Here is a 19,875-nt window from a genome sequence, read left to right as displayed (position 1 = left end):
ATCTCTCTCCCTCCGCTCCCTCCCTCCCTCCCCCTCTCCTCCCTCCCTCTCCCTCCCTCCCTCCCTCTCCCCTGTAATAAGTCTCCCCTCAGTACCCAGCGCCCTCTCTCTAAAGAGCTCTAGTCACCAGGCGTCCTTCAGTGCCTGGTGACCTAACCTTCCCTACACTGGGTCCTCCTTCATAAGTCTCCTAGTCTACAGGTACTGGTCACACACACACACCCTCACACACACACACACACAAACACACACACACACACACACACACACACACACACACACACACACACACACACACTGAATTTATCCCTATAAGCTGGTGGAAACCTCTCTCTTTTCCCTTCCCCCTCCTCTCTCCCTTCCCTCTCCTCTCCCTCCCTCTTCCTCCCTTCCTCTCTCCTCCCTCCCTCTCCTTCCCCTTCCCTCCTTCTCCTCCTTCCCCCTCTTTCCTCCCCTTCCCCTCCTCTCCTCCCCTTCCCCTCCCCTCTCCTCCCCCCTTCCCTCCTCCCCTCCCCTTCCTCCTCCTGTCTCCTCCTTCCCTCCTCTCCTCCCCTTCCCCCTCCTGTCTCCTCCCCTTCCCCTCCTCTCTCCCCCCCTTCCCCCTCTCTCTCCCCCTTCCCTCCTTCTCCCTCCCCTTCCCCTCCTCTCCTCCTCCCCTTCCCCTCTCCTCCCCTTCCCTCCCTTCTCCTCCCCTTTCCCTCTCTCCCCTTCCTTCCCCTCTCCTCCCCCTTCCTTCCCTCTCTCCTCCCCTCTTCCTCCCTCTCTCCTCCCCTTTCCCCCTCTCTCTCCTCCCCTTCCTCCTCTCCTCCTCCTCCCTTCCCTCCCTTCTCCTCCCTTCCCTCCTCTCCTCCCTTCCCTCCTCTCCTCCTTCCCCCTCCTCTCCTCCCCCTCTCCTCCCTTCCCCTCTTCTCTCCTCCCCCTCTCTCCTCCCCTTCCCCTCCTCTCCCTCCCCTTCTCCCTTTTCTCCTCCCTTCCCCCTTTTTCTCCTCCCTTCCTTCTCTCCTCTCCCCTTCCTCCCCTCTCCCTCCCTTCCCTCCTTCTCCTCCCCTTCCCCTCTCCTCCTCCCCTTCCCTCCTCTCTCTCTCCCTCCCCTTCCCCCTCCCTCTCCCTCCCCCTTTTTCTTCTCCTCCCTTCCTTCCTCTCTCCTCCCCTTCCTCCCCCCTCTCCTCCCCTTCCTCCCTCTCCTCCCCTTCCCTCCTCTCTCTCCTTCCCTTCCCTCCTCTCTCCTTCCCTTCCCTCCTCTCTCTCTCTTTCCCTTCCTCCTCTCTCCTTCCCCTAACCCCCTCTTCTCCTTCCCCTAACCCCTCTTCTCCTTTCCCTCTCTCCTCCCCTCCCCCTCTCTCCCCTCTCTTCCCTCTCCCCTCTCCCTTCTCACATGCGGTCCGTCTTTTCGTCATCCGTGGCGCCTTTATTCTCTTGTTGTTAAGCGAGGTGAAAATAAACACTGAACCTGAGACCTGACATGTTGGGAGGGCTGGGGACGTGTGGCGTCTCACTCTTTATTGTTGGTGGTGGGGGGTGGTGGTGGGTGGTGAGGTGGAGTAGTGGTGGTGGGGTGTGGTGGGAGTGGTTGAGGTGGGTGATGGTGTGGGGTGTGGTGAGGGTGGGTGGTGGTGAGGTGGTGGTGTGGTGGTGGTGTGTGTGGTGGTGTGGGTGGTGGTGGGGTGGTGAGGAGGGTGGTGTGGTGTGAGTTGGTTGTGTGATGGAGGTGGTGGTGGTGGTGAAGTGGTGTGGGCGGTGGTGAAGGTGGTGTGGGCGGTGATGGTGGTAGGTGGGGTGGGCAGTGGTGTGGGGTGGTGTGGGTGGTGGTGTTGGGTGGTATGGGTGGTGTGTGGGTGGTGGTGGGGATGGGGTGGTAAGTGGTGTGGGCGGTGGTGAAGGGTGGTCTTGGTGGTGTGGTGGTGGGTGGTGTGGGCGGTGGTGGTGGTGGTTGGTGGTGGGTGGTGGGCCAGTGGTAGGTCTCCTTAACAAGTCCCTTAACAACGACTCCTTAACAACGACCTTTAACAACGACCCCAAGCACAACCCCCTCCCCCTTTAGCAACGGCCTCTAACCACGACCACCCACCTGAATCCCGAGACAGGTGGGCCTCCATCATCTCTCATCTCGCCCCGCCCTCCAGCCTGTCGGGGTATTGTCAAGAAGGGCCGGTTTTGTGAGTCCTCTCTTGTCAGTGATTGAAGGAAGCATCGCCCTATTGATTCATTCACTGATACATACGACGTGTGTGTGTGTGTGTGTGTGTGTGTGTGTGTGTGTGTGTGTGTGTGTGTGTGTGTATGTATATATAATTAACGGTTTATTGAAAAGTTCAGCAGCCCGAAGGCTGAAAATATACATTGGACATAAATGACTTATTACATACATTGGTTGTTTAACAAGCCTTCATTAGAAAGGTAAAGGAACATACAGTGAACATACAGATTAATGTAGGTGTTGAACAGCAAAAACGTAGTGTAGTAACTCCCTCCCAGATGGTGTTAGGAGGACCTCACGTGTTTAGTAGTTCCCTCACAGATGGTGTTATGAGGGGCCTCACGTGGTGTAGTAATTCCTCACAGATGGTGTTATGAGGGGCCTCACGTGGTGTAGTAATTCCTCACAGATGGTGTTATGAGGGGCCTCACGTGGTGTAGTAATTCCCTCACAGATGGTGTTATGAGGGCCTCACGTGGTGTAGTAATTCCTCACAGATGGTGTTATGAGGGCCTCACGTGGTGTAGTAACTCCTTCACATATGGTGTTATGAGGGGCCTCACGTGGTTAGTAATTCCCTCACAGATGGTGTATATAGGTGAGGTGTGGTTCCAGGCCTTCCTATCGTAGACGGATTAACACATCGCTGGTAGTTGGGTCTCTCACAGGCCGTTATCACTGGGTACCTGGGACCTCACTGTGTGAAAGGTCACTTGGGTACCACTGTTCCTTGAGTTGTTCTCACTGACTTAGCACTGTTCACCACTGTTCACCTCTGTTTAACACTGGTTCCATTTCTATGAAATAGTAACTTCTGGCGTGAACGTGTTGATATTCCGGTGGGGAGGAGGGTTCAGGGGAGGAGATTCATGGGCCAACATAAGCGTTGACCTGGCTGCTCCGGAGGAGCGCCAGGTACGTCTTGACCCTTCGGTGGTCAAGGATGTATGTGTGTGTGTGTGTGTGAGATAGATTTTTGTTGAGACCTTCATGACGTTAATGATGGTACTAATAATAATAATAGTAATGAATATAATAATGATAATAATTCCAAATCAACATCATTAATAACAACGACAACAACAACATTATTAAAACAACAACAACATTAATAAAACAACAACAACAACTTTAATAATAACAACAACATTAATAATAACAACAACAACATTAATAATAACAGCAATAACATTAATAATAACAGCAATAACAAGCCAACATATTCCCCAACATAACACATCATAACAAACAATAGAAGACGTTATCCCGGGGACCTTAACACTCTCATCAACACTGACCTGACCTGACCTGACCTAACCAAACCTGACCTGACCTGACCTAACCTAAGACATTATTTGTATTAAGTCATAAGTGTACTAATATACCTACATATAAATAGCACATGCAGTGAAACCTCTGTGTAACGGACGATACGGAGAGGAAAGTCCGTTATATAGAGGGTCTGTTAGATGTGAAAATACTATCTAACGGACTATGTAGATGAGAGTCCGCTATATAGAGGGTCCTTTAGATGTGAAACCCCCTATTTAATGGACTATATGGAGGAGGAGGAGGAGGAAGAGGCGGTGAAAAATATTGAGAGGAGAGAGAAGAGGAAAAACACGAAAGAGAGAACCGGAGTGGGAAGTGAGAGAAAATCAAGGTAAAGAGGAGAGGAGGAGAAATATGTGGTAGAGAGAGAGAGCAGGAGAGGAAGGGTAAAAATAAATGTGGAAAAGAGGAAGAAGGTGGGAAGGGAGAAGTTATATGGGAAAGATGGAAAGGAAAAGTGTTTGGAGAGAGAGAGAGAGAGAGTGCGTGGTAAAAAGGTAAGAGAAAGTGTGATAAAGGGCAAGAGAGCATTGTAAAGGCCAAGAGAGAGAGAGAGAGCGTGATAAAGGGCAAGAGAAGCGTGGTAAGGGCAAGAGAGAGAGTGTGGTAGGGCAAGAGAACGTGGTAAAGAGGCAAGAGAGAGTGTGTGGTAAGGGCGAGAGAATATGTGATAAAGGCAAGATAAAGAGTAATGAGACGAGGCAGCCCATTTCTAAGCTGGACGTTAAGCTTCTCAAGTTATCCCATGGGGACTGACAAGTGTGTCAACACCCTCTTTTACGGTCCATAATTTACGAGACAAAAAAAAAATAAGGTAGTGGTCATTTCACCTTAAATGGGGAGGGTCCAGTCCTAAAAGGTCCCCGACGACCCAGCTTGACCTGACTTTTACATTATAGGTAGTCGGATCCATTGCGAAAGAGACCCTTTAGTATTGGAGCCCTTTAGTGTTTGAACCGATTAGTATTGGAGGTTCATTTGTATTTAGGACCTGTTAGATCTTGTGCCTGTTAGGTCTGAGGCCCATTAGCTTTGCTTCATTAGTATTTGGTTATATTAGGATTTGGACCCAATAGGAGGTGGGGGAGGGGGGTGCTTAATTGGACTGGAACGTATTAGAACTGGGGCCCTATTTGATCAGTCATCCCTATTAGCAGCTTCAACTTTCAGCCCCGGTTTAAGAGAGAGTTACCCAGACGGCTAATGCTGGGTGAATTATTGAGAGGAAACGAAGGCAGTCATATTCTCAGGCCTTAATTATAGATCATTAACTTATACTTCATTGATGGTGGAGAATCCTAATTGGTTTTACTTTCTTCATTTTTTTGTTTTTTTGCTGAAAATTTTGGTCCCCACTTCAGGAATTATTGTTAATCTCTATAGCTGGTGTTTTTTTATCAATTATCGAAAAGAAATGAAGATATTTATTCCTAGTTATTGTTTGATTTCGTATTCATTTAGATTATGGGAATAATTTACTTCTTTTTTATGATTTTAATAGAACGTCATTCCCAGATGTTGCTTTTAAATATGTAATTCCTGTCTTATTGAAGGTCCCAGCTGGTCCGGTCTCCAGATGACGTAGAAAAATGAAAGAACAAAATGGTATTGGGTTTATTTATTTACTAATTATATTGAGAATAAATTAATTAAATTATATCCTCGGTTGCTTTTACATCTTCGTCTCGTATTTCGGGCATTTCTGAGATCCCAGAAAGGGTGGGTACGTGTGGAGGTGGTGGTGGTGGGTGGAAGGACTGAGTGGTGGTGGAGGGAAGGGTGGAAGGTGGGGAGAGGCAGACGTGATCAACGGCAGCAGCCAGATGAAGTTAGTTAATTTAAAGTCTGGCGGCAGTCACCAGGGGAGGAGGGGCTGCTGCCTGACTGTTCTTGTCGTCATTACGCGCTCCAGGACTCTGCCGTCAGTCTTTCCGGGTCATGGTAAGAAGGCTTTCCAGGACTCAACAATGAGGCGTTTGAGAACTGCAAGGATACGTGCTAAGACTCGCCTGTGTGGGGGTTCAGGTCGTGACGGGAAGGACTTGCACTAGGACACCTCTGGTCTGGACTCAGCAAGGAAGCGTCTGAAGACTTTACCAATACGTTTCAGGTCATAACAAGAAGAGCTTTCGGATCTGACTGTGTGACGTCTTGAGGTCATATTATGGAGTCGTCCCAGCGGCCAGTATTATGATGTTCCCGGATTTAACAAGGAGATGTCCAAGGACTCGAGAGAGACCCCCCGGGATATAACAGAGAGAATATCCTGACGTCCACTGAAGAAACATTCCAGGATTTACCAATAAGACATTCTATTATAGAACTTGACCTCGGTACCTGCCACAGATACCGGCCTTCCTCGGTACCTGCCACAGGCTCATGCGATATGGATCTCGGGGTCCAGCAGTTGGCTCCAATAACCATTAGAATGGGGGCTATACAACGTGATCGCTAAAAGGCAGTTACATTGTTAGCTGGTCTTTATCTGCGCTTACCAAATAGACAGGATAGTGTGATGGTGGTGGTGATGGTGGTGGTGGTGAGGGTGGTGGTGATGGTGGTGTTGGTGTTGGTGGAGGAGAATCTGAGTCTTCTCCCTTTCCTCCTCTTCATTTCTCCTCTTCCTCTCTCTCCATCTCCCTTATCCTTATCCCTCCTTTCTCTCCTATCTTCTCCCTCTATTCTCCCCAGCCTCTCCCCTCTTTTCTCATCCTCTCTCCTCCCTTGGCACTCACAACCTGATGGTTTCCAATAGCTGGCACACTTCCTCCCCTTACCCCTCCCTAACCTTCTCCCCTAACCTCCTCCCCTAACACCTCCTCTTACCCCCCCTCCTTTACTCTTCCTTTTACCTCAGTTCCTCCCCTCCCCCCTCTTACTCTTAGCCTTCTCCTCTAACCCTTTCCTCTTCTTACTCTGTCTCCTTCCTTCGTCCTTCCTTTTCCCTCCTCCCTATATCAGTCCCCTTCCTTCCTTCTCACATTCCACTCCTTCTATATATCAGTCCCTCCATCTCACATTCTTTTTTTCTCTCCCTCCTTCCTCCGTCCCACATTCTCTCCCTCCTTCCCTCCGTCCCACATTCTCTCCCTCCTTCCCTCCGTCCCACATTCTCTCCCTCCTTCCCTCCTCCTTCCACGACACCGCTCTCCTCTCTCTCAATCTCCTCCTTGGATTCCTCTTCCCTATCCACCTCCGGACGTCCAGTTGTCGGGTCTAAGAGAGTGTGGCGGCATCCTATCACCGCTGGCGTGTGTGTGTGTGTGTGTGTTCTGTGTTGGGTCAGGGTCAGGGTGAAGGTCAGGGTCTGGGTTAAGGTCAAAGGTCGTACCGAATATTGACATTGAACTTCTTGTGTGGATTTTGTCAGTTTAAGCGAGTATTTTGTTGTGATATTTTGGATGTTGTTTAGATATTATAGGTTTGTGTTTGTGTTGTGTTGTGTCTGAAAAATGGAAGATGAAATTCAATGTGGACAAATGTAAAGTACTCAGTATAGGGAATGTAAACAGAAAGGAAGTACCAGATGAACAACGATTATAGAAATCCGACTGCGAGAGAGATTTAGAGTAATGATAAGTAGGAACCTTAAGCCAAGTAAACAATGTGTATTTGCTCGTAACAAGGCTAATATAGAGTACTTGGGTTTATACAAAAGTGTTAGTTACAAGACTAACGAGGTCATCCTAAAACTGTATCTTGCTCTTGTGAGACCACACCTGGATTACGCAGTTCAGTTCTGGTCACCGTATTACAGAATGGATATAGAATCCTTGGAAAGAATTCAGAGGAGAATGACAAGACTAATCCTGGGTATTAGGAGCCTTGAGTACAGAGACAGGTTAAAGCATCTTAAATGACACTCCCTCGAGAGACGTAGAGGTGAGGGCTATATGATAGAGGTGTATAAATGGAAGTCAGGGCTAAACAAAGGGACATTACAAGGTACTCAACTATCCAACCTGGAGCGAACTCGTAACAATGTTTTTAAATTAGACAAATTTAGATTTAGGAAAATAGGTAAACACTGGTTTGGAAATAGAGTAGTGGAAGAGTGGAACAAGTTACCAAACATCATCATTAACTCGAATATGCTGAATAGCTTCAAACATAGGTTGGATGGATATATGAGCGATACGGGTTGGGTGTAAATGGGACTGCCCAATATGGGCCAATAGGCCCGCTGCAGTTTCCTCCATTCTTATGTTCTTATGTGTCGTGCTGTGCTGTGTTGTGTTGTGTTGTGTTGTGCTGTGTTGTGTTGTGTCGTGTCGTGTTGTGCTGTGTTGTGCTGTGTTGTGTTGTGTCGTGTTGTGCTGTGTTGTGTTTTTGTGAAACTAATCGGCCATGATACGTACAGTATATTGTGAGTGTGATGTACTTTTTTTATTACAGTAATGCTTCTATTATATGCCAGTAATTACGGGTAATGACGAAAACCTGTCTATCTGCAGTTAGGATTAGGTTAGGTTAAGTAAGGTCACGTCTTGTCACACTCATTACGTGGAATACCCTCTTGTTATTAAGCTAAATGGCAGGTTGGTTTAGATTGACTGTGACGTATTTATACTGTGTAAATAAGGTGTTGGGTTGAATGTTGACTTGCACGACTTGGGCTGCAGTTTTTTACGACCTTTTGTATGACCTCATGTGTTGTACGACCTCAGTGTTGTACGACCTCAATGTTGTACGACCTCAATGTTGTAATGTTGTACGAGGTGAATGTTGTACGAGGTCAATGTTGTACGACCTCAATGTTGTACAAGGTCAATGTTGTACGACCTCAATGTTGTACAAGGTCAATGTTGTACGACCTCAGTGTTGTACGAGGTCAATGTTGTACGACCTCACTGTTGTACGACCTCAATGTTGTAAGGTCAATGTTGTACGACCTCAATGCTGTACGACCTCAATGTTGTACGACCTCAATGTTGTACGACCTCAATGTTGTACGACCTCAATGTTGTACGAGGTCAATGCGACCTCAATGTTGTACGACCTCAATGTTGTACGAGGTCAATGTTGTGCGACCCCAATGTTGTACGACCCAATATTGTACGACCTCAATGTTGTACAAGGTCAATGTTGTACGAGGTCAATGTTGTGCGACCCCAATGTTGTACGACCTTATGTGTTTACGACCTTAATGCTGTACTACCTCAGTGTTGTACGACCTCAATGTTGTACAGTCTCATTGATGGAGGCGGAGGAGGATGAAGCTTGAGCCGTAAGTCAGGAGGGCAATATATAGAGCCACCTTCAGGAGTCGTACGTAGCTTGGTTTTTATGTACACGATATCTCACCAACGCTATGGAGTATCACCTTCAAACTTGGTATGGGGGTGGGGAGGAGAGGGGAGGGGTGGAGGCTCATGTTATGTTTGAAGTAAATCTTCGTTGTTGTTGTCACACAGGAGTCTTACCTGGGAATTTGATGATGTCAGTACTGCTCGGGTTGTGGGAATGTTGTCATTGTTTGATGATTTATGGAATATTATTATTATTACCTTATTATTATTATTATTAGTATTAGTAGTAGTAGTGTTATTATTATTATCTTATTATTATTATTATTAGTAGTAGTAGTAGTGTTATTATTATTATCTTATTATTAGTATTAGTAGTAGTAGTAGTCGTGTTATTATTATCATCTTATTATTATTAGTAGTAGTAGTAGTGTTATTATTATTATCTTATTATTAGTATTATTAGTAGTAGTAGTAGTAATAGTGTTATTATTATTATCTTATTATTAGTATTAGTAGTAGTAGTAGTAATAGTGTTATTATTATTATCTTATTATTAGTATTAGTAGTAGTAGTAGCGTTTTATTATTGTTATTATTATTATTAGTAGTAGTAGTAATAGTAGTGGTGGTGTTATTATTATTATCTTATAATTATTATTAGTATCAGTAGTAGTAGTAGCGTTTTATTATTATTATTATTATTATTATTATTATTACTTGAGAGGAAAACCAGAATTATATAATATAACAAGTATGTTAATAGGTGATGAGTGAGAGGATCCTGGCGGTAATAGTGAACACCAATGAACTGTGCGACTCGCGGCCGGGACAAACTACACCATCATTTATTTACTACACTATTTACTGTCTGTACTATAACGTAATAATTGACTTAGTTAATCCTGGTATTCAATATAAAACAAAATTAATGGTAGTTTACGGTAGTTATTTTTCACTCGTATTTGTTTGGGACGCGGCGTTAATGATCTGTTAACTCTAATTACCTCGTTTCGTTGTGTAGTTAAGTAATAGTTTTGGTAATTATGTTCAGTTATTTCAACTACACGGTGTTAATTGGGTGTTAAGGTAATTATATAATATGTTTGACGTACAGCAACAGTATCGGTAATTGCTTTTGAGTTATTTCAGTTTGTCGGAGTTAATTAAGGTGTTTGGTGGTAATTAGCCTGTTTCATTCTCACGTAATTAAGGTTTTGGGCATATTTCCTCGGCCTGTGTGTGTGTGTGTGTGTGTGTGTGTGTGTGTGTGTGTGTGTGTGTGTGTGTGTGTATTTTTTATTTTAACTGTATTCATGGCTTGACAATAAGTTTTAAAGCCAGCAGCTGTCCACTCTCCCTCCCACTCTCCCTCCCTCCCTGTAGTAAAGGGGAGAGGCTTGTCACGTGACCGACCGAGTGATTGCTTACAACTTGATCGTAAAAGTACCTGTATAATGGATGGTCATTGTGTAATTGTCAACCTGGTTTTTTTTTTGGGTGTTTTTGTATCATTTTAGTTTTTGTTTTTATATATGTGAATATCTGGATGGGGTGAGCGATGAGTTGTGGGAACGTCCTAATTTTATGATCATGTTTGTATGGCATGGAGTTTTGTTTTTAATGAATAGTATTGTATGTAAGTGAAATCCTTATTTACATGTGGTTTTAGGGTGATATTTTATTGTTATTGCCCTTTTTAATCAAAGTAATTATTATTATTATTATTATTATTATTATTATTATTGGGTAAATTTCATTGATTATTATTATTAATGTTGTCTTTTTTAATCAAAGTAAATATTATTATTATTATTATTATTATTATTGTTGTTGTTATTATTATTATTATTATTATTATTATTATTATTATTATTATTATTATATGTATTGAAGGCAGTCCTCCTGGGGGTTGCCTTCCACATAACACCATAATGTGCTGACCATGTTACTCAAGATAATGACGGTGTGTGTTGTGCAGGACGAGGCGTGAGAACCGGTTGTGGGAGCTGCACCAGGCCAGAAGGAAGTAGGTGTACCTCGCCAACACATACACACCTTTAAGCGCCTACCCTACCCTACCTTCTGCCCACCGCGCCGCCTCCTCCTCCTCCTTCGTTCTTACGCTTTTATTTTCGTTGTCATTTTTACGCTGTTCTATATCGCATCTGATTGGCCGTATATATATTTTGTATTGAAGATTATTGTTTTTATTTTTTTAATGTTTATTCTATACTGCATAACACTGATGATTGAACTGACTTTTGTCTATACTCGCAGCTTGTGGCCGTTTTCTTATTGAAGTTTATTACTGTTTTATTCATGTGGTTTATATTGTTTTGTTGCATCGTCTCCAGTACACCATATTACAGGTATGATCAAAGTACACCTGACTGTACTGTTGTGTAGTAAGTTACACACACACACACACACACACACACACACACACACACACACACACACACACACACACACACCAGCCCCTCTAATAGTCGAACCCACACAACTCTTGACAAGTGAGGGACGTTACCACTCGACCACCATGGCTTAAAAAAAAATTGACCCAAGAGTAACAGGTCAAGGTCATAGGAGGTTCGTGGGTTCGGTTCTTGCTGGTGTGTGTGTGTGTGTGTGATACGAATCAGTAAATCACCTCTACTTTGTACACTGTTCTACTTCACCTTTCAAATCCTCTTATTGTCTTTAAATTCTTCTTCTTCTTCTTCTTCTTCTTCTTCTTCTTCTTCTTCCCTTTACACAATAGTTATTCTAAATCATTAAACTATCGGTTTCTCTCTCTGTCACATTTTAGAAGAATTTATTAATGTTTTTATCGCTCCACCATTCTCTTAACGTGTATTTTTTTTATCTTATTTTTTTAACTGTTTTTGGTTTGTCTTCTCTTATTGTTGTTTATTATTCTTGTGATTATTATTAAGCTTCCCGTCTCCAGTGTATGGACTTCATTCAAGAGGCAATTATGATAAAGGTATGAGTTTTAATTTAGTTTTTTCGTGGTTTAAGGATTTATTCACTTTTTTGCTTCGTCATCAGTTCACCAGACTCATAACAACACAATATGGCGGCTTATTTTTATTATTTTATTTTCTCACTTCACCGCATCTTGTGGTCACCATTGAAGTGAATAATTTTCTTCAGTTTACGCTGCTTAATTGCCTCGTTTCAGGTGCGTCGCAATACTTCAGGTAAAGCTTTAATACATGTGAGTGAATATTATGCAGTTTATTTATATAAGCTTAAGTGTTCTCTTATCACAGCTTATATTGCCTTTAATGGAGTTTTTATTTAAGAGTTTGTGGTGGTGGTGGTGGTGGTGGTGGTGGTGGTGTGAGCGTCTTAGGTGTACAGTCTCGGACAAAATTCCTTGGACGCTTTGGGCAACACCTGGTCATTATTTACCTGATGGGGTCGTGTAGGTGATGGGATATATGATGGGGTCGTGTAGGTGATGGGATATATGATGGGGTCGTGTAGCTGATGGGATATATGATGGGGTCGAAATATTGGGTATTATGATGGGGTCAAAGGTGATGTGGATATATGGATGGGTCGTAGCTGAGGATATATGATGGGGTCGTGGGTGATGGACATATGATGGGGGTCGTAGTGGTGATGGGATATATGTGATGGGGTCGTGTTGGTGATGGGATATATGACAGTCGTGTAGGTGATGGATATAATGCATGGGTCGTAGGTGATGAGATATATATATATTGTTTATCGGATTTTTTAATTTATTTTTTATTCTTGTTTTTTTTCTTTCGTGATGTTTATTCTGATGAAATTTCATACTTGAAAAGTATCGCTTTATTAGTCCTAAGGGATTGTACACTATATCCCCCTCCCCCTCCTCCCTCACTCCTGCCTCACCCTCCCCCACCCCTCTTCCTCACCCCTTTCCTCACCCTTCCTCCACCACAGTTACAGATGCCTGATATTACCAACTGAATGTCCAATAGGAGAATTTTGATCACACACACACACACACACAGACAGACAGACAGACAGACAGACAGACAGACAGACACACACACACAACTTGAAAATGTAAACTCATGAATTTATGCTGAAATAACTTCGAACTCTTCTCATTAACTTGATTACAGTTACATGGATATTGACCTAAAATTGCATCACCCTTTACAAGTAATTGGAGGCACAGGTAACGCATATTGACTGTTGTATATCTCAGGTAAAATTTAATTATTAGTATTTTTTTAATATTTTGATTTATTTTGTCATTTGAGCATCACGAAGGCAATTCCGAATCTCCGAACCCTTGACAACTGAACCCCGAACCCCTGAAACTCCGAATCCTTGAACAACTGAACCCCTGACACCCCGAACCTCCTTAGTCTTTCAAAACACGAACCCTCAAATCCGTGAAACACCGAACCTCTGAATCTTTGAAACCCGAACCCCTGAATTCTTGAAACTACGAACCTCTGAATCTTTGAAACCTGAACCCCTGGATTCTTGAAACTACGAACCCATGACTCCGTGAAACACCGAACCTCTGAATCTTTGAAACCCGAACCCCTGAATTCTTGAAACTACGAACCTCTGAATCTTTGAAACCTGAACCCCTGGATTCTTGAAACTACGAACCCATGACTCCTTGAAGCACCGAACCTCTGAATCTTTGAAACTATGAACATCTGAATTCTTGAAACACCGAACCTCTGAATCTTTGAAACACCGAACCTCTGAATCCCTAGCATATATAAACCGGGTCACGTATGAAATTAGCGAACCCCGAATTTATTGATGTTTTGATTATGTATACATTAGCCAGGTCCTTTTTTTAATCAACTAGGATTATTTTTTATCAGCTAAAGACCATTTTTTCAGCTGGGATTAACTGTTATTAGCTAGGACCAGTTTGCAGTTGCTAGGATTGATTGTATTAGCTAGGATTAATTTGTTTAAGCTGGGACTCTTTTTATATGGGATTATATTATGTCGATTAGAGTAACTGTTAACCAGCGTAAATAGTGTGGGATTATCAGGGGGAGGGGGGGGATCAGGGTTAATTAGTAGTTAAGAAATATGACTCGTGATTATATATGTAAGGAGCTCAGGGGATTGGTGGTTCAGAGGTTTCGTTGATGAGATGATTCGTTGTTGAAGGGGTTCGTTTGCGTGTAAGATGAATGATTATTCGGATGGTTCGTGGTTCAGATGACTCGCGGTTCAGATGGTTCGTGGTTTAGATGGTTCGTGGTTTAGATGGTTTACTGTTTAGATGGTTCGAATTTCAGTTAGTTCACGGTTCACTTGTTTCGTGGTTCATATACAGTACTTAGCGGTTTAGATATTTTGTGGGTTAAAATACTGTACTTCACGGTTCAAATACTTCGCGATTCAGACGGTTTTAGCGGTACAGGAAACACGTCAGCGACTTTCATACCCTAACCTGTTATGAATCCTGTAAAATCACTAGACTGGAGACAAGAACCCGAAGTCTTTGACCCTCCGCTTAGAAACCTCGCCCAAAGGACTCGTCTCGGGGGGGGGAGTCAGGCAGAGGAGAGTGAGGCTGGGAGTCATGCACTGTAAGGTGGTTTATTTTGGTCTGCATGACTTGTGGTTAATATTTAGAGGAGATAAACTTCTGGGAGCACAATAAATACTGATAGCGAGGAACCAGCAGCTCACGCCACTATGAGAGAGAGAGAGAGAGAGAGAGAGGTAGGTTATGTCGTGAGCCTCTAGTTATTCACGTTGTGCTTCTGTGCTGCATTTTTTTTTTATTATTTACTTTCTTCACGATTTTGCTGAATATACTCGGCACTGATTTGGTTGCACTTGTTGTACTGATTCTCTCCTGGTATGTTTATTTACAATTGCTCAGCTGACTACGTTTGTTTACGTTGGCTCAGCTGACTCACAGGTATACACGCTCCTGGAGGATGACCTGATGAGTACGACCTTAAGACTCTCTTGCCCTTAATCCTCTCGTGTTGATACAGTCTCACTCAAGTGTTTTAAGATGATTTGTCATAGGACTAAGCTGTGTGCCCTGGCCGCTTGTTTGTCAGTATTAATAATTCATTTTCTCCTTTTCCAGGGCGGGGTTGAAACACACACACACATACGCACGCACACACACACACACACACACGCACACACACGCACACATACGCACGCACACACACACACACGCACACATACGCACACACACACACACACACACACACGCACACATACGCACACACACACACACACACGCACGCACACACACACACACACACACACCGAAGGGTCAAGACGTACCTGGCGCTCCTCTGGAGCAGCCAGGTCAACTGTTGGTTGGCCCATACCAACTCCCTCCCTGAACCCTCCTCCCACCGGAATATCAACAAGTTCACGCCAGAAGTTACTATTTCATTTAGAAAGGAATGGAACCAGTGTTAAACAGAGGTGAACAGTGGTGAACAGTGCTTAAGTCGGTGAGAACAACTCAACAGTAACAGTGGTACCCGTTGACCTTCACACAGTGAGGTCCCAGGTACCCAGTGATAACGGCCCGACCCTACAACCAGCGAAGTGTTAATCCGTCTACGATAGGAAGGCCTGGGACCACACCTCACCATAGAACACCGTCTGTGAGGGAACTACTACACCACGTGAGGCCCCTCATAACACCATCTTTGAGGGAATTACTACACCACGAGGCCCCTCATAATACCATCTGAGGGAATTACTACACCACGAGGCCCCCCATAACACCATCTGTGAGGAATTACTACACCACGTGAGGCCCCTCATAACACCATCTGTGAGGGAATTACTACACCACGAGGCCCGCATAAACCATCGGTGAGGGAATTACTACACCACGTGAGGCCCCTCATAACACCATCTGTGAGGGAATTACTACACCACGTGAGGCCCTCACAACACCATCTGTGAGGGAACTACTACACCACGTGAGGTCCCTCCTAACACCATCTGGGAGGAGTTTACACTACGTGTTTGCTGTTCAACACCTACATTAATCTGTTTGTTCACTGTATGTTCCTTCACCTTTCTAATGAAGGGTTTTGTTAAACCACCAATGTATGTAATAAGTCATTTATGTCCAAGTATATTTTCAGCCTTCGGGCTGCAGAACTTTTTCAATAAACCGTTAATTATTATTATTATTATTATTACACACACACACACACACACACACACCGTGAAATAAGAGAATCCCGGACATTTATATAATTAAATTTAGACGACCAGAGGCAATCTCCGTCCACAGCACCTTGAGTAAAAAACCGTACACGACCCCCGAAGGCTCCCAAGACGAAATAATCCCTTAAACTGGTGGTCTGAGGACGTGATAAATTGCCACACTTAAGATAAGACACACAGTTGGATTCTCAAGGATTCCTACGTTAAAATATTCCCTCAACTACGAGAAAAAGGTAAATTTCTCAAAGGTTCCTACGTTAAATTGTCCGTATTAACTGGGAACTGAGGACGCATTTAACTGACTCACTTTAAGACACAAAGATAGATTCTTAGAGGATCGTAAGGTCAAATATTCCCCCAAGTTGAAGATATGAGAACGTATTTAACTGCAAGACAAGATGGCGTCGAAATTATACAGAGACTCATGCAAATATAAGAGACTTTAGATTTTCAGTTCCGGGAGAAGAGGATCGTAAGGTATAAGATGCTTTGAGAACCTGGACCCAGAGTCAAGATTACCAAAGATACGTTATCTTTTTTACCCGGAACTGTGTGTGTGTTGACGAGCTCTCGTTACTGGCTGATGTGAGATAAGACATGAGGATGGCGGCCAATATGTCGTCCAGATTACGCTGAGACTAACCCAACCAGATGTGTTCTCTCATTCTCAGATAAGGGGAAGAAAATTTTATCTTACGAATCTTTTAAAAATCAAGACGTAAACACAGGTAGATGTTTCTCTTTGTCTCATACTAAAGTGGAAAAAATATCTTGACGTAAGAATTTTGAATTATTTAGGTTTTAACGGTAATAAGGACAAAGGTCGTAACTAAAGTTTTTTTTTTTAAGAATCCCAAGGTTTATAATTAAGGGAAAAAAGAGTAGCTTACGAGTCTTGGAGATTATAAGGTGTGAAAACAACTTGTAACTTAAGGTGGCTGTGAGAATCCTGGTTTTGACGACTTCTTGAGAGAGAGAGAGAGAGAGAGAGAGACTTAATATATTCACACGATGAGACTCGCCATCACCCTAGGGACCATCACTAATTTTATTACTTCTCCCCCTCTCTCCCCCTCCCTCTCCCTCTTCCTCTCCTCTCTCTCTCTCCTTTCCCCCTCGACAATACTGACGCAGATTGAGTTTAACAAAAAATAAAAAAGAAGTCGCTCTGAAACTGTCCTGGGAAGAAGGTGGGAGGAGGAGGAAGAGTAGGAGGAGGAGGAGCAGGACGAAGAAGTGGAGGAAGAGGAACAGGAAGAAGAGGAAGAGGAGGAGGAGGAGGAGGAGGGTGTGGATGTAGGAAGACAGAGATGAACCCCCAAGATTTACACACATCAGTTTATAATTGTTTCCTCCACGACTAAAAAAGTTCTCTGGGATAATACGTCATGGTGCTGCCCGTCCATCCATCCATCCATCCGTCTCCGTCCGTCCGTCCATCCGTCCGTCCGTCCGTCCGTCCGTCCGTCCGTCCGTCCATCCGTCCATCCGTCCATCCATCCATCCATCCGTCCGTCCGTCCAACCGTCCGTCCATCCGTCCGTCCGTCCGTCCGTCCGTCCGTCCGTATATCCTTTTCTCCGTCTCTCCGTCCGTCTATAGACAAATGGTTTCTACCCAACAACTCGGAGTCGTGTCGGGAATATTGCAACCTAACCTAACCTAACTTAACCTAACTCTAACTTAACCTAACTTAACTTCTACATAATTCTGTACACAGTTGATGAACCCTATCGATATTGGTCGTGGGGGGAGGTGGGTGAGAGGTGGGGAGTGGTGGGTGAAGGAGGTTGGTTGGATGGGGAGGTGAGAGGAGGATTAGTCTTCCCTTTGATGTTGTGTAAGTTGACCTGGCCGAGGCTACACACACACACACACACACACACACACACGAAGATATGGTCCCCAGCTTCCTTCCTAGCCCTTCATATAAGTGTGTGTGTGTGTGTGTGTGTAGGAACTGTCCACACACACACTACCTCGTTTATATCCACGACAGCTTAATAATACCCACCGGTCCGACTCGCTGAAATACGCCTATAATTGTCCCTTTAAACCTCTCTCAACAAGACGTGATATTTTCTGAAGCTTCTTAATGTCAACAGGGAATATATCTTACGACGGCCGAAATTAGCTGTTACGGAAATAAAATGGATCTTATTTGTGTGTTTTGAGAGGTTACGGTGCCTTTGATTAGAGAGAGAGAGAGAGAGAGATCCTTGCTCCGTCTCCTCTGTTTAAATATGTTTGGACAAGAATAGTTGCGACGTGTCATACCCACTTGGTAACAGACGTGTGTGTGTGTGTGTGTGTGTGTGTGGGAGGGGGGAGTGTGCAGTCATCTCATCCCAACACCTCCCTCCCTCCTCTCTTTCCACCCCTTCCATCCATCTCGCCTATTTTCCTCATATATCTCTCTGTGTTCAATCTTTCCACCTCCATCCCACCCCACCCTGCCCACCCACCCGCCCCACCCCACCCTGCCCACCCAGCCCTGCCCACCCACCCACCCCACCCCACCCACCCCACCCACCCCACCCCACTCCACCCCACCCCACCTCTACCCCACCCCCACCCCACCCCACCCCACCCCACCCCACCCACCCCACCCCACCCACTCCACCCCACTCCACCCCACCCCACCCCACCCCACCCCACCCCACCCCAGCCACCCCACGACACGAAGAACTGGACGTCATATTTCCTCACTGCTGGTGGCGTCGATCCTGATATATAGCACTACTAGTGGCCCTGTCCCCTCACTCTAGCCCCTATCCTCTGTCTATCGCCTGTCCCTCACCATCACCTAGCCCATCCTCTGTTCTCGTCTGTCCCTCACCATCACCCAGTCTCTATCCTTGTCTATCGCCGTCCCCCCACCACCTAGCCCCTATCCATCTGTCTATCGCCTGTCCCTCACCATCACCTAGCCCTATCCATCTGTCTATCGCCTGTCCCCTTACCATCCCTAGCCCCTATCCTCTGTCTATCGCCTGTCCCCTCATCATCACCCAGCCCCCATCCCTCTGTCTATGACCTCCTCCTTCACCATCACCTAGCCTTATTACCAGTCTATCTGTTTATATATCTATCCAGTTTCTGCCTATTCTATGTCTTGTAATGTCCAATAATGTATTTGACTCATTTTACCTTCATCATCATCATCATCATCATCATCATCATAATCATCATCATCACCATCATCATCATCATCACTATCATCACCACCATCACCATCATCATCATCACCATCATCATCATCATCATCATCATCATCATCATCATCACCATCATCACCATCATCATCATCATCATCATCATCATCACTACCATCATCAGTAGTGCATGAGGAGTCCATAGGCGTTTTGCTTGGACGAATCCTTAGGGAAATTAGTGTGTGTGTGTGTGTGTGTGTGTGTGTGTGTGTGTAATGTTGGGTAGTACAAGGATTCGAACCTAGATCGTGATTGGTGATAGGTCAATCTTGTGTGGTACGGTGGGAGGGGTGGGTGGTGGGCAGGAGGGAGGGTGGAGGAGGGGAGGTGGAGGAGGTGGAGTAGGGAGGGGGAAGGGAGGAGGTGGGAGTAGGGAGGGGGAAGGAGGAGGGGAAAGGAGGAGGGGAGGTGGAGGTGAGAGGGGGAGGAGGTAGGGCCAGAATTCCAGCAGCTCTTGTGTAAGTTCTCGAGACTGGGATAATTGTGGGACCGGGTTTAGTGTTTTCCGTGGGGTGGGGGAGGGTCTCCTTGTAACTTTATTATAACAACTTCCTGCTCTCTCTCTCTGCATATTTTTTCTGCTCTCTTGGTGGTGAGGCTTGAGAGGAATGCTTGATGCAGCCTCCTGAAGCAGTGAATACCTTCACCTACTCCCTCCAAGCCTCTTTTTCCTCCTCCCT

General features: G+C 44.9%; 1 protein-coding gene across 1 annotated transcript; it reads left to right on the top strand.

The window, feature by feature from the left end:
- The first annotated feature begins 8,315 nt into the window (after positions 1–8,315).
- LOC121879373 (keratin-associated protein 4-11-like) lies at positions 8,316–8,753 on the top strand. The gene has a single exon (XM_042385980.1). The coding sequence runs from the start codon at positions 8,316–8,318 to the stop codon at positions 8,751–8,753; it is 438 nt and encodes a 145-aa protein (XP_042241914.1).
- The last annotated feature ends 11,122 nt before the right edge of the window (positions 8,754–19,875 follow it).

Source organism: Homarus americanus, unplaced genomic scaffold (genome assembly GCF_018991925.1).
Source record: "Homarus americanus isolate GMGI-L3 unplaced genomic scaffold, GMGI_Hamer_2.0 scaffold49950, whole genome shotgun sequence".
NCBI classification, from domain to species: domain Eukaryota; kingdom Metazoa; phylum Arthropoda; class Malacostraca; order Decapoda; family Nephropidae; genus Homarus; species Homarus americanus.
This window is presented reverse-complemented; position numbering and strand designations above follow the sequence as displayed.